The 12,806-nt window shown below is 38.3% G+C and overlaps 1 protein-coding gene across 2 annotated transcripts in view; it reads left to right on the top strand.

Annotated features, from left to right (window-relative positions):
- Nucleotides 1-12,806, top strand: part of LOC126039271 (glypican-5-like) — a 427,867-nt gene that overhangs the window by 138,627 nt on the left and 276,434 nt on the right. For both annotated transcript variants that reach the window (XM_049802192.1, XM_049802191.1), the window contains exon 4: nt 12,474-12,604. In XM_049802192.1, coding sequence (XP_049658149.1) covers nt 12,474-12,604 — 131 coding nt within the window. The remainder of the gene's footprint in view (nt 1-12,473; nt 12,605-12,806) is intronic.

Here is a 12,806-nt window from a genome sequence, read left to right as displayed (position 1 = left end):
TAGTACCCAGAACTGGGTACAGTATTCTAGGTGTGGCCTTGCCAGTTCTGAATAGAAGGGAAGATCACAGCTTGTTGTAATATAGTCCAGGATATCATTAGCCTTCGCCCCTAGGGCATGTTGCTGGCTCAAGTAAAATTTTCTGATACCCACTTCTGTGCACTTTTGGGACATCTTTTCCATGCAAATTTAGGTTCTGTGCTGAGAATCCTATTTTCTGTTAGCTTTCTGCATATACTCGATGGGCTTTAAAGCTCCGCACATTCATTGTGTTGCTTGTTATGTGATACGACACATAATGTGCTGCTTTACTGCATGGTTGATAAAGTATGAGTGATTCTTGACAGCATTGCTAACAGTAATTCAGCATGTTATCAGAGCTGGTAACTCATATCCAGTCCGTTACTGGCAGAAGGTGGTTAGTTTTTGTTAAATGGATACAGTCAGAGTTTATTGACGTGACAGTGTAACTTGCTGTTGACTATGCCTGATGTCCATGCTTGAGTTTGTCAGTCTTTGAGTAAGAATTAACATTGTAAAAGGAGACTTATTTTCGATTATGATGTGTTTTTAAAAGTCAAAATATTAAGTTTTCACTACCCTCCAGCTCAAAAACATCCTCTCTGATTTCCTTCCTATATTCTAGGATTATTTCTCTGAGATTTTATACAGTCTGAGAAATTTCAAACCAAAAGAAAGTCTATATTTTGTTTGCTCTTGTTGCAGAATTTAATCAGAAATGAGTCAGACAAGTACATGAATAAATCTCAGAAGTTTCAGTGTGCTATCAGTGTGGAAATGGTTTCTAGACTAAGAAATAATGACAACTTCTTGGCTAGGTATAACAGTTTAAAGTGGATCCTTCTGTTGCTTTTGTTTTCACAAAGAATGGATCAGAAACAAAGTTTGGAATGAAGAAGGCCTGACAACCATAAATGAAGAGTCATGGTCTTGGATCTGTTATAAGCATCTTTATTCCTTGTTTTCAGCTCTGTTTTCGTACTGTTCTACTTCCCTAACACCAAATTGGCATAATGGTAACATTCCAGCGCTCTGAACATAGTCAAAATGAATTCTGCAGAGAGCAGGCAGTTTAAGATGGTGCTTTCTTGAGACTGTTTCCTTTATTTATCAACTGGCCCTTCACTCTTAAGTTGAAAACAGGATGCATATACCAGTAAATAAATTGTGCTTAATATCTTGCTAGAAAGATCTCTGTCTTCATGAAATTCAAACGTATAATATTAAAGGTCCAATCTGCTGTTTGGACTTAAACTTGCAGATTTAGTACCTTCATCTAGTTTCAACTGCAGAAAAGCTCAACCAGTAAAATGACATTAATGGTTTAATAGTCCTAAGTAGATGCACATTAATCACTGTAGTAAATCCTCAAAGCATCCTTCCTTTCACCAAGTGTACATGGTCAGGGTCTGCCTGCCACACATGTTCAGAAACCAAAAGCCTGTTGATGCCAGTGAGGCCTATCCCAATAGATGTGATGATTCACGCCCCCAGGAGAAGTTAGGGTTTTGCACTCTGTGCAGGATCCCAGTCCTCTTTGATGGTAAAAATCCTAATAACATCTACCTGAGGCCCTAAGGTAAAAGGAAAAACCAGCTGTTTTAGTATCCGCTATAAGCAACACATTACTACTGCATTACAAGTGGTTTCCATGGGATATGGGAGAGAAGTCTTACATTTGCTTATAAATGTAATGTACTTGTCTCAACGTGAAAAATGTCTTCTAAATATTTTAAACAAGGGTGGCTGCTGCTGCCCCTGATAATTGTGCTACATGCTATTGCTACAGGTCTTGAATAATTACTCAAGTCTTCAGTGTCATCTAAAATTACTTATGCTCAGAAAAAAAGGCATGAGAAAACACGTTGATTTTGACAGCAACTGTCAGCAAATCATAACTGAAATGACGTATCTCATGAAAAAATAATTGAATGTGTTCACTAGTCTTTTCTAATTAATATATTTCTTTTATATACAAAATGGAAGGTCATATTGACATATTTATTTAGTGATTGCATAAACTTGCAGCATTATTTCAGCTAATATGACAATGTGAAAGTATAATGGCCTTCTGACTTCCTACATCTTTTTGTTAGGTCACTTTCATAATGTCTGTTGGAAGAGAAAGTTCAGGTATTTTGCCTGTCCAACTAAATGCTTGTAGTAATGATGAACAGAAAAAAACCAAAATCTTAGAAGGATTTAAACATTTTGCTGAAAATTGGTGGTTTCCTGCTCTTGATTACCATTTTTGGCAAATGTTTTTAGAGTAGGTATATCAGTGCTCTTAAATATATAGGATATGCATGACTCTTCTTGTATCTTAAAATCTGGATCACGCTTGCAGTATTAGCCAGCCCTAATAGGGATGCTTTCTTCCCTGCAAATATCCCCCTGAACATACTCAGATGTCAGTTTAAAGTAACAGAAGCAGTTTTTCTCAAAGAGATTTGGAGTAAACTTTTTTACTTAGGCAATGTTTCCTGCATTTATTTTCCTGAAACTTGGTTCTGAAGATATATCTACCTGCAGAGAAAAGGGAGATTTTGACCAGGAGCTGTCAAGCCTGTGAGCCCTCTCTTCCATGTGGACATTCTGCATGTCCCTTCACCACCCTGGGGCCTGTCCCCAGCTCATGCAACCCTGCTTTCAAGCACCTTGCAGAGGAAGAGGGGGCCGCACAGAATACACAATGATTTTGAGAAGCATTTCAAATTATCTGACAGCCTGTAGCACAAATAGTTATGTAGATTATTTGCATAATTAGATATCTGATTAATATAATATTTTAAAGACACAGAATCGGTGTAAGTCATGGAGTAAGCAAAAATGAGTCTTGTTCTGTGTTACTGTTCATTGCCTTCTTTTGGATATTCTGTATAATGCCAGTCACATGTAAACTACTAAGAAACAATTCTGTTTGCATTACGAGAAAGACTGGAGACGAAACACTTCAGTTGAAAGCTGTGTTTAGGCCTAATATTCGAAAAGGCCTGCTAGGATGATTGTTTTGGTCGTCTGGGCTTGTGCCTAAATACCTGAGTGGTGATGCCGATCTATGAAAGTGTGTTAAACTCAAAAATGAAGCTGAATTGCATGCTCAGAGAATTAGGTGACTAAGCTATCCATGGATCAGATCTGGCTCAGGTTCTTAGTAATTCATTACAAATTTTTATTTGTTCATATATGAAGAATGAGTGTTTGCAGTCAACTTGGCCAGTTACTCAGAATCATTCCTGCAATTCTGTTGTGATTATGTTGGCAATAACTATATATAGAGGAACATAAGACTCCAGTTGATCTGTTCTACCCAGTTGTCTTTGGCAATAGCAAAAGGAGATGCTGTTTAGGGAGAAACACTCCTTTAGGTAGCCTCTCCTTCATGTTGATTCATTATGTCACTGGGCCATCTTGTGAATTCTGCTGCCAGGCAGCTAAAACTCGCTAAAGCCGATGGGTCTGACTGTGTTGGGGTGGTGATCAAACTAGCTGCATTTAGTGAAAAGGGTCCTGACCTTGTCTCAGAGAGCTCTTGGGCATCATCAAGAAGTAATGTACAGATCAACATTGCTAAAGTTGAGAAAAAAAAGGCTTGCTTATGGCTCCTTATGTGACTATGTGCTAATTTGACTTAAAGCAAATTGAAGAGTGACACACTCATTTTTTGACTAAAGATATCTAGTGACGTACCCAAGTCTAAGGAAAAATTTTCTTTTCCAGAATTGCTTGTGCCAACTGGACACCTGCCTGAATCACAGGTACAAGCCCTTCTGCTTGTCAGTCCCCTGCTGCTAGAGGTTGCCAGCCCCTCATCACAGTCAGTGATGGAGCTACCTCTAACCGGGTCAGCTCAAAATAAGCCTTATTACCTCAGCTGAACCCTGATGCTAGCACTTGGCTGCTCGAACCACAGAGGGCTAAGGAATATCACCATTAGGTCCTGTCAGCAGAGGTGGGGTGGTGCTAGCCCTTGCTGCTGGGGAGGGACAGCAGCAGGCACTGGGGCAAGTTGGTGATGGTGGTGGTACTGCCTTTGCACGGGGAACCAGTCTGTGCTGGGGATTTCTATCTGCAGTGCTAACTGCAGCAGTTTGGTATTTAGTCTGTACATCACTTGCGTAGTAGGGAAGCCCTGAAAGGATATGAGTGTGTTTTCCTTTTCATACAAATGTGTGTGTGTGTATGTTTGTAAGATGTATGATCTTTCTCTGCTACTTTTTGAACTTGGTTATTGAACCTTTGCAGAACAAACCATGAAGAGTTTTTCTTAGTTACATTTTAAGCTTGCAGTGACAAAAGAAATTCCAGTAATATTTTGATAAATGCTTTCACTTAAGAATGGGAATAAATAATAAACACATAACATGCAATACCATTTTGATATACTGTAATTAATTTGAAGAGAGTTAAAATGGAAATGTGAATAAAATATTTTAATTTATTTTCTTTTTATGTTATCTTTAAAGTTACCTAATTTTTCTGAGAGCTTTTAAAGTGACCCACATGGATTGATTCCCAATAGAATTTTCCTTCCATACTAGATTATTGTAATTAATTATAAAATTGAGCCTAACCTTTCTAGGTTGTCAATATCTAAGGACAAATGTCACAACTAACAAAGGCCAGGAAAGATTAGTCCAGAATCTTGGGAGGGAGTATTGTGGGGGAGGAGGGGAGCTGTCATTACCTCTCAGGTGTGCTGTTCATATTTTGTTTTGGCTTTATAAATGATTATCATTTCCCTTTTCAGCTGGGTAAATATATATACAATTTGAACAAAAATGCTTTAAAAAATCCTAACAAAATAGACAAAGTTATTGGCCTATGTGTGCTTAAAAGATTTTTACCTGTGGACATAAACTGTGGATAGTTTGATATCTTGACCAGTGTATGCAGTTTTAAAAGTCAGTGAGAGCAGAAAATATCATTGTAATTTATGCTGAAAATTTGTTAGGTATAAGCTCTATAGAATTCCTGAAATAGCTGGTATCGTGTAAGGTATTTCCTTATTTTATGTTTTTCCAGAAATCCTCAACTACTACCCCTGTGAACAAAACCTGTATGTATGCATTGAAATGCAGGCTTCATGGCATACCCAGTTGCTTGGTTCAGTACAGATTATCTAACTGCTCTTTCTTAATGATATGCTAGAATAAGGCCCCAAAATCTTGCTACTCATCGTTTGCATTTTTAATTTGGGAGAAGGCCTTGTAGAATTTGATTCATTTGAGTAGCTGTTGCAGAATTTGACCATTGTGTATGCCCAGTGTTAATGCCTGAAAGGATGTCTCTTCTGTCACAGACAGAACCTACAAAAGACAACAATATCGATTCACACAAGCACAAAACCTCCTAACACAGCATATACTTTTCTCTTTTCAAGAAACAATTTCAGGGCTCTTTGTAGAATACTACTGCTACTCCACTTCTGCTGAACACTCATCTTTCTCAATATATCTGGTAGCCTGGAAACTTGACCTTCTTAATTAAAAAGGAAGAAAGATGAATTGTGGAATAGATGGACAGAATCTTTTAGTACCACTTTTATAAGGGCATACAGGAGTACTTCTTGGCCTTGTAATACTTCCGGTTGGACCCTTAGAAATATGTAAGAGGAAGTTGATTGCAGCTGTGTAAATTATTCTCCTATAAATTCTGTATGCTTGAAACCTGCCCTTTTTTTAACTTGAAGCTTGTGAGTTGACATTCTATGCAATATTGAAAATCCCTATGACTAATTAATTTTACTTCTTCCCGTACACCCCTTTTTATATGTATACCTGTAAAATGGCAATGCATTTCTGAGTTTGGAATGGGGTGCTTGGGACTGCATCCATGCTACTAGTCCAACTCCCTAGCTGGTTGAACCTACCATGCAGTTAGGGAAGGCCGCTGAGATATTTTTGGCTACTGCTCATTGAAGAAGAGGCAATAACCAGGTGTTTCCTTAAGGAAGACATTACAATTTGTGAACTTTTGTAAGGATACATGTTCTCCAGTCAAAAGAGCTAAGAATATCTTCAGCTGTGTGATTTGCATCTGCCTGTTCTGTACTAGTGTGGCTGCTTCATTCCTGTTCTGGGCAAATATTGCTCTAGCAACTCTGTTATATGGCTGAATTATAACCAGTCTCTGATTTTCTTTAATCCTTCCTTGACCTTGAAATGGCTGCCTAAATTTTATAGCCCACATTTTTAGCAAGGGAATTTACTAGAGCTTTCTGGATTTACTGATTTCAAGTTCCAGCTTTTTGAGACTCTAAATAACCCTTATGCTTTGTTTTCCCCTTTTGTATGGGGGATATAGTCCCCAGAGAAAAAGCGTGAGGGTCTTAAAACTATAATTTGTTGTCAAACAACTCTCCAAGCTGACAATCAAATTTTTTATAGTTACTGATTCCAAACCTTTCTGAGATAGGAGGCACTTTGGGCGTTAGCACCTGTGACAGACTTTCTCTTTCAGTTAAGGAGAAGCAAGAAAATAATCTCAGCATTTGGTTGTTGAAGTGCTTCATCCCTGTGCACTTGTACAGGGGGTAGAGTTTCCCTGGCGTTGGGTGCAGCAGTAGCACACCAAAGCATGTAAGATCATTGAAACAGATGGGGTTAAATTGGGGAACTGAAAATAATTTCAGCATCAAGTAATCCACATCAGTTATGTTAAATAGTGTTCCGTTACTTCTGCATTCTTGCTAAGACAAAACTACTTTCCTGTTGGTTTTTTTGTTTGTTTGAGGGAGATTGTGAGCTATGCCTAAGAGTAACAGGAGCCCAGATGTTTCATAAAAATAACAGGATGATCTGTATCTCAATCTCTTTGTACTTGTCCATCATTTTTCAAGATATGCCTATAGTTACTTGTTGTTTCCTCAGAATGTGAGGTCTTCCTTTTACAGGACTGTTGTTTATTTCTGGCACAGTTGTATCTTGATTCCAAAACTGAACCGAGGAATATTACTGTAATTCAAATCACTTGATTAAAGCCAGGTATTTCCAGAGGCAGCGGAGAACACACAGAGCCTCATCTCTTATGGATTTAAATTCCATGGCTGAATTCTTTTATGTCTAAGTAAGTGTCAACTCCAACAGAAGGTTCTTCTGCCCCTGAGGAATTCATAATGCGGCCCTCCTTGGAGGAATCTCTAGTATCTAGTAACAGTTAACTTCTCTAACTGCCAGTTTTCAGAAGATTTGTAGGAAATGAATTTACATTAAACTATCCAATACAGTCAAGATGAGAGAGGAGGATTCTCCCCTACCAAGTGAAATACAACATACTCCTTTAAGAAAATGACCTAATAATCCTATAGTTTGTTTATGTATTGCTGAACTTTGCTACCAGCAAAATGCTGCATTTGTAATAGGTAACATATTCCGTAAGAGAGAGAATATTTAAAAGAAGGCAAAATCAAAGGTTGTTGGCTCTCTTCTCCAAATGATCTTTCTTATTCTCTCCTTGTTGCTTCTGTATTGAGTGCAAGATTTTGTTCAATAAGCTATAGACAGTGGCAATGAGCAATAAACCCTGGCTTACATTTTATCAAATGTACTCCCACTCATCTTTTGAGCACTGGAAATGAGAATTTTGCAACAATACTATAGTAATAGGTGACAGCCATTCCAAAGAAGAGGATTCTGTATTTACATAATAAACTTTGGTTGATGGCTTGGTCAATAAAAAATGACAGACAAAACATCTGTTGGTGTCTTGTGCCATTGGTAATCAAGTGATAAGGGTGTGCCTGACCCAAAGGAAACGAGATCTCATTGTGACCATGATTTCCCTGTAACTCAGTGTTTCTTGTGTCTCTCACTGCAAACTCCAATTCTGGTTTGAAATGCATTTGTGGCATACGTGTTGTGGGGTATGGCTGTGCTGACGCCTGCACAGCCATCAGGAATCTGGGCTGAGGGGTGTAATTTGTCAGAGGTGTTCACCCAGATGCTGGGTTTTCGCAGAGCTGAATTGGGTTACAGATTGGAGGGGACAGAAATCTGCCAGAAAATGCATTAGCATTTTAATAATAACTCAAAGCCCAATCACTAGAAAAATCTTGTATTTTAAAATACTATGCTTCCCGTTACAAAATCAAAGAAAATTACTTTTCTGGAGTACTGAAAAGGTCTCTTGCTTTAGAGAGATAAGATTCTCTCGGTATCAAGAAGGGCGTGACATTTTTCCCTTGTTTGATTACATTGGGTATATTAAATATGACCTGAATGTTTAAGGTTGCTCGAGTTCAAAAGATTTTGGATGACATTTTTTCAATTTATTTTGTTAAGCCTCTGCAATAGTTGTAAGTGGTCATTCTTTTAAAGAACAAATAGTAAGAGGTCAAATAATCCATATATATATGATTCTGTATTTCATTACAAAGGAAAGTTCACGGAAGAAATGTAGCTATGGTTGTTAGAAAGAGATATGTAAGAAGAATTATTGGTGCATAAGTAAAAAAGCTTTAATCCAAAGAAAAGTATATAGAATTGTGAAACATTATTGACCATTCAGAAGATAATGAGGTATGAGGAATTCTAGTTTTCAGCTATAGGTGTCCACTGTTAGAAGGCAGACTTGATTAAATATCATCAGAGACAAGAGGAATGACCTTAGTGTTATGATAGTTAATGAGGGATACTATTCTATCAGTTCATAATTTAAGATTGGCAGGCTTATTTTTAAGTTTAAAAATCAAAGAAATAAATGAGCTTAGTCATTCTTTATGTTGTTTCCTGATTATTCTGAGTACTAAAAATTGAATTTAGGAAAAAAGCAATGGATTTTCTGGTTCTACTACTTTATATTTTTTTAAAATTTTATCACCGGTATCTCCAGTTCTTTGCATCTATTGTTTTGCAGTTCTGTTGCCTTTCACAATATTTTGTATTTTTTGTTATGCATCAAATTCTAATGTCCAGTGTTAGTAGAGGAATGTTAGCTTCTGTTTAAAAATAAATTTAAAAAAATCAGTCTACACTTTCAGTTTAAGAGATAACTTGGAAGTGGTAAGTCACACATACAAGGAAATAAAACTTTAAAATCCCAGTCACCTTTTTTAGTAGCACTATTTTTCCTTTGGGTGGTGAGGCTTGATTCATGAGCTCCGAGTTAAACTGACAGTGCAGTTGTCTGGTGCCCTCAGGGTGGGAGGGAAGCCCTCCATGTTCCTTACTGTTGTTAACAGACAGGTAATTTGTAGCAGTAGATTTCAGATGCTGCAGTTCCGGAAAGCACTTTTTTTTTTTTTTAATGGCATGCCTCATACTTTTTAATTTACACAGCATTAACTCATTTTTCATAAATGTCCTGGCTGGAAGTTTAAGATGGTTTTCTGTACATGAGTGTACATTCTTGCTGTCAACTTTGTGACTGCTAAAATTAGCTAGTAAAATTCAGCCTTGTCTCTTACTTTATTTTGCAGAAAAATACACATTTCAGTGAGATGTCAAAATTAGTCCACGTGGGGAAAAAAAATAAATCGGTTTTCTGTTTAACATCCAAAATCTGAAACAAATATGCCAAACAGGGATAACTCAAGAGCCATGAGAGACAATCTCTTGGGAGGGAGTTTGGTCTTTGCATCCAAAGCTGGAGGATGCACCCACATTCATGGGCGTAAGTTTTGTACACGCTGCGGGAGCTGTGGTAGGGTGAAATCCTCCATCCTTGCTGCCCCAAAGAGGTTGGGAATGAAGAAAATCTGGTGATCCACAGTAACCTTGAATAAACTTCATGCTGGAAGGTGGTGGGGAGAAAAGAGGGCTGATGAGCTGCCAGCCTGGCCCTGCTGGAACTGCCCAGGCCCCTGCAGCATGGATGGAAGCAGCCTGGGGAGCTGGGTCTGGGCTGAGGGCTGTTGGGCTGAGCTGACCAAGGAAGCCAGGGCATTGGCTGCACACAGAGTTAGCTGTGGTCTGCCATGGGCCCCTGCTCTAACACTGGAGAAGTCACTTTGTGCCTCTGCACCAGTTTCCTATCACTCTTGTTCCTTTAAGTGTCAGATGCTGTTTGACAGGGACTGTCTCACACCTTTTTTTCTTCCTAGTTAAGCACAGTCTGGATCTCAGCTGAGACATTTAAGAGCTACTGACATTACAAATAATATATAATTATTGTATCTCTCATCTTATTAATCTCACTTCAGATTAAAATGTCTGTGCTGTAGTTTAAATTACAGAGCATTGCTAGTATTTCTTAGCATATTAATGAGAAAAAAGGCACTAAAAGGCCTGCATGACAAAAAAGTGTGAATGGGATTTGCCCTTTCATTTAACAAATTACTTTCTTTTTAATGGAGTAGAACTGGTTAAAATTTTCCACTGAGAAATATTTTTTCCTTAAAATACTGTGGTTTTGTTTGATATGCAGGAAACTGTTATTACTAGTTAAAAAGAAACCCCAAAGTTAAGGTTTGGCATAGAAAATACTGAAACTTCTGCAATTTAAGTAGTCATTTTATTTCTATGGTATCAAAAATACAAATCAAAACAAAGTGAGTATTTTCATTTGGAATGCTTGAACTATTGATTCACAACAAAAATGATGACTCTAAATCTCTTTGGAACTTCTCACAGGAAAAACAAAAAACTTTGAGTTCTTCATTGCTTATGTATGTGAGAACCACATTGCTTTTCCAAACCACTCTGATGTTAGTTGGTTAAAACTGTCTTAAATCCAGAGTGACTAGATTTGAAGTGTATGTGATTCGAAGACATAAACTTTAGTGACATGATGTAATCTAAGATGGATTTTGTAGAAACCTATGCTGGGATTTTGGGTCTGCATGCTGTAAAAGACCTGGGTAACCTGGGGCACAGGAGAGAGAGCATCCTGTGCAGAAATGTGGTCCTGCTGTGTTATACCCTCTGTTCAGCTCCAAAGGGTTCAAAAGGCATTTTTTGTTTTATATTTTAATTTGCATAGAGTGTTGTTTTTTCTTTTCAGAAGTTTAGAAGGCACACAGACTATTTCACAAAGTTGTGTTTTAAAACAACGCTGTGCTAGTCCCTGGTGAGACCAGAACAATATAAACGGTGCATGGTATTGAGTGAGGCAGCTGGCTCCTGCTCTGACTGCTGGAGATATGTCAGGATTTATCCAGTATGTTCTCATTCAACTGCTACAGTTTTAGGTTCTTTACAGCTTATTATACTGGACCAGGCCATAACTCACTCAACTGAAGTTGATGTTAAGTGTCATGCCTATACAGCTTCCAACTTTTCATGTTTGATTGGCCTATTTTTTTCAGCGGAAAATGTCTTAGCTTTGCATAGCAGTACTTTTTCTGGAGGAAATGGGCTAAGGCTGAGAAAATTGTCCTGTACTTGCACTGATGTATACAACATAGTGGTGCAATGGGGCAGAAAATATTACCTGAAGTCATCTGTGGTCTGAAATACTCAGCAGATAGGCAGTTGTGACTCAGTAAGGGTTTTAAAGATGCTGTAAAATGCACAGCCCAGCAAGAATCTCTCTCATCCTAGTTATAATGGAAAACTGAAGAAGGGTTACCAAATTCAGTGCTGTGCAGGATGATCGATTCTATGTGATTAAGGTCTCTGGCAGTACCATGCCCACAGTAGGATTTCCTTTGTCATCTTTTCATGTTTGCTTGAGGATTTAAATGTAGGTGAAAACATTACAGTTACTTATTCGTGGATTTGAAAGGGAAGAGGTTTGTCTTACTATTGTCACTTAAAGCTGTTACAGCAAATAAATGTGGCAGGTTGCAGGAGCAGTGTCAGGTCCACAGTGCGCAAAGGATAAACACAAGCTTGCTTTCTCCTGGTCTTGTATTAAATCCCCTATGAGATGATTCAGGAAGGACAGTAGGGGCAAATGGCTGAGTGATGTCAGTGTTCCGAATGCAGGATCCAAGGCACTGATGATTCCCAGGGCTGGAAATTCTATTTTCATTCTGTTTTGTCCAAGAAAAGACTTTATTGACAGTGATTTGTTGATGCTGACTTCTTTTGCTAATTTTCTTGTTTTAAGGGAACATTGTCCAGTTAAAGGCTGGAAGATTCAGTTGTCTTCTGGCTACAAGCCCCTTCAAACACCAAATAGACTGCTCTCTATATACAAGGCAGATGTTCCACCCAAATCTGTGTACCTTCAAACTCCAGGTGTGTTTCTAAATAAAAGTTTGGTTTGGCAACACTTCCATCAGTCACTATTTCAGCATGTTTCCAGGTGTGCTATAGTCCACGTATCCAGTGACAAATCCGTGACTGTTGGCTTTCTGGTAGCAGTGCTCTTTGCACTGCCTTATAATTTAGTCATTCTTATGCAGGGGACTAGTTTCCAGGTCCTGGAAAGAAGAATCCTTTCTTTTTCTCACCCAGATGCTTTCTCTTCCAGTAAACACCAACCACAAGGAACAAGCAGACCTTTGAGCGATTGTAAATCAGATTCTCCATTCAAACCCAGTTTTCCTTTCCCTTCCTTTCATATAGGTTGATAAAGTGTGTGGACAGCCCAAACAACAAGAAGGGAACCTGTCATCAGACAATATAGTGCCAGTGAAGGAAGCGACTGAAACCCAGACATTCGTGATGGCTCACGCTAGTCTGAACAATAAAAGAAGGTAACCCTAAGCAACAGCTGCTTTGAAATAAACTCTCTGCCTCACAATGTGTGTTAATGGTTCCTTGCATCCTAATATTTAAGCCAGAGCCACAGTTCTGTCACCTTGTCTGTGTGGTATCCAGCCATTGCCATCACTGATAGTTACACAGATGTCTGCGGTATTACATTGCAGGTCTTTCCAAGAAAAGCTTTTTAAAGGC

This window comes from Accipiter gentilis, chromosome 6 (genome assembly GCF_929443795.1).
Source record: "Accipiter gentilis chromosome 6, bAccGen1.1, whole genome shotgun sequence".
NCBI classification, from domain to species: domain Eukaryota; kingdom Metazoa; phylum Chordata; class Aves; order Accipitriformes; family Accipitridae; genus Astur; species Astur gentilis.
This window is presented reverse-complemented; position numbering and strand designations above follow the sequence as displayed.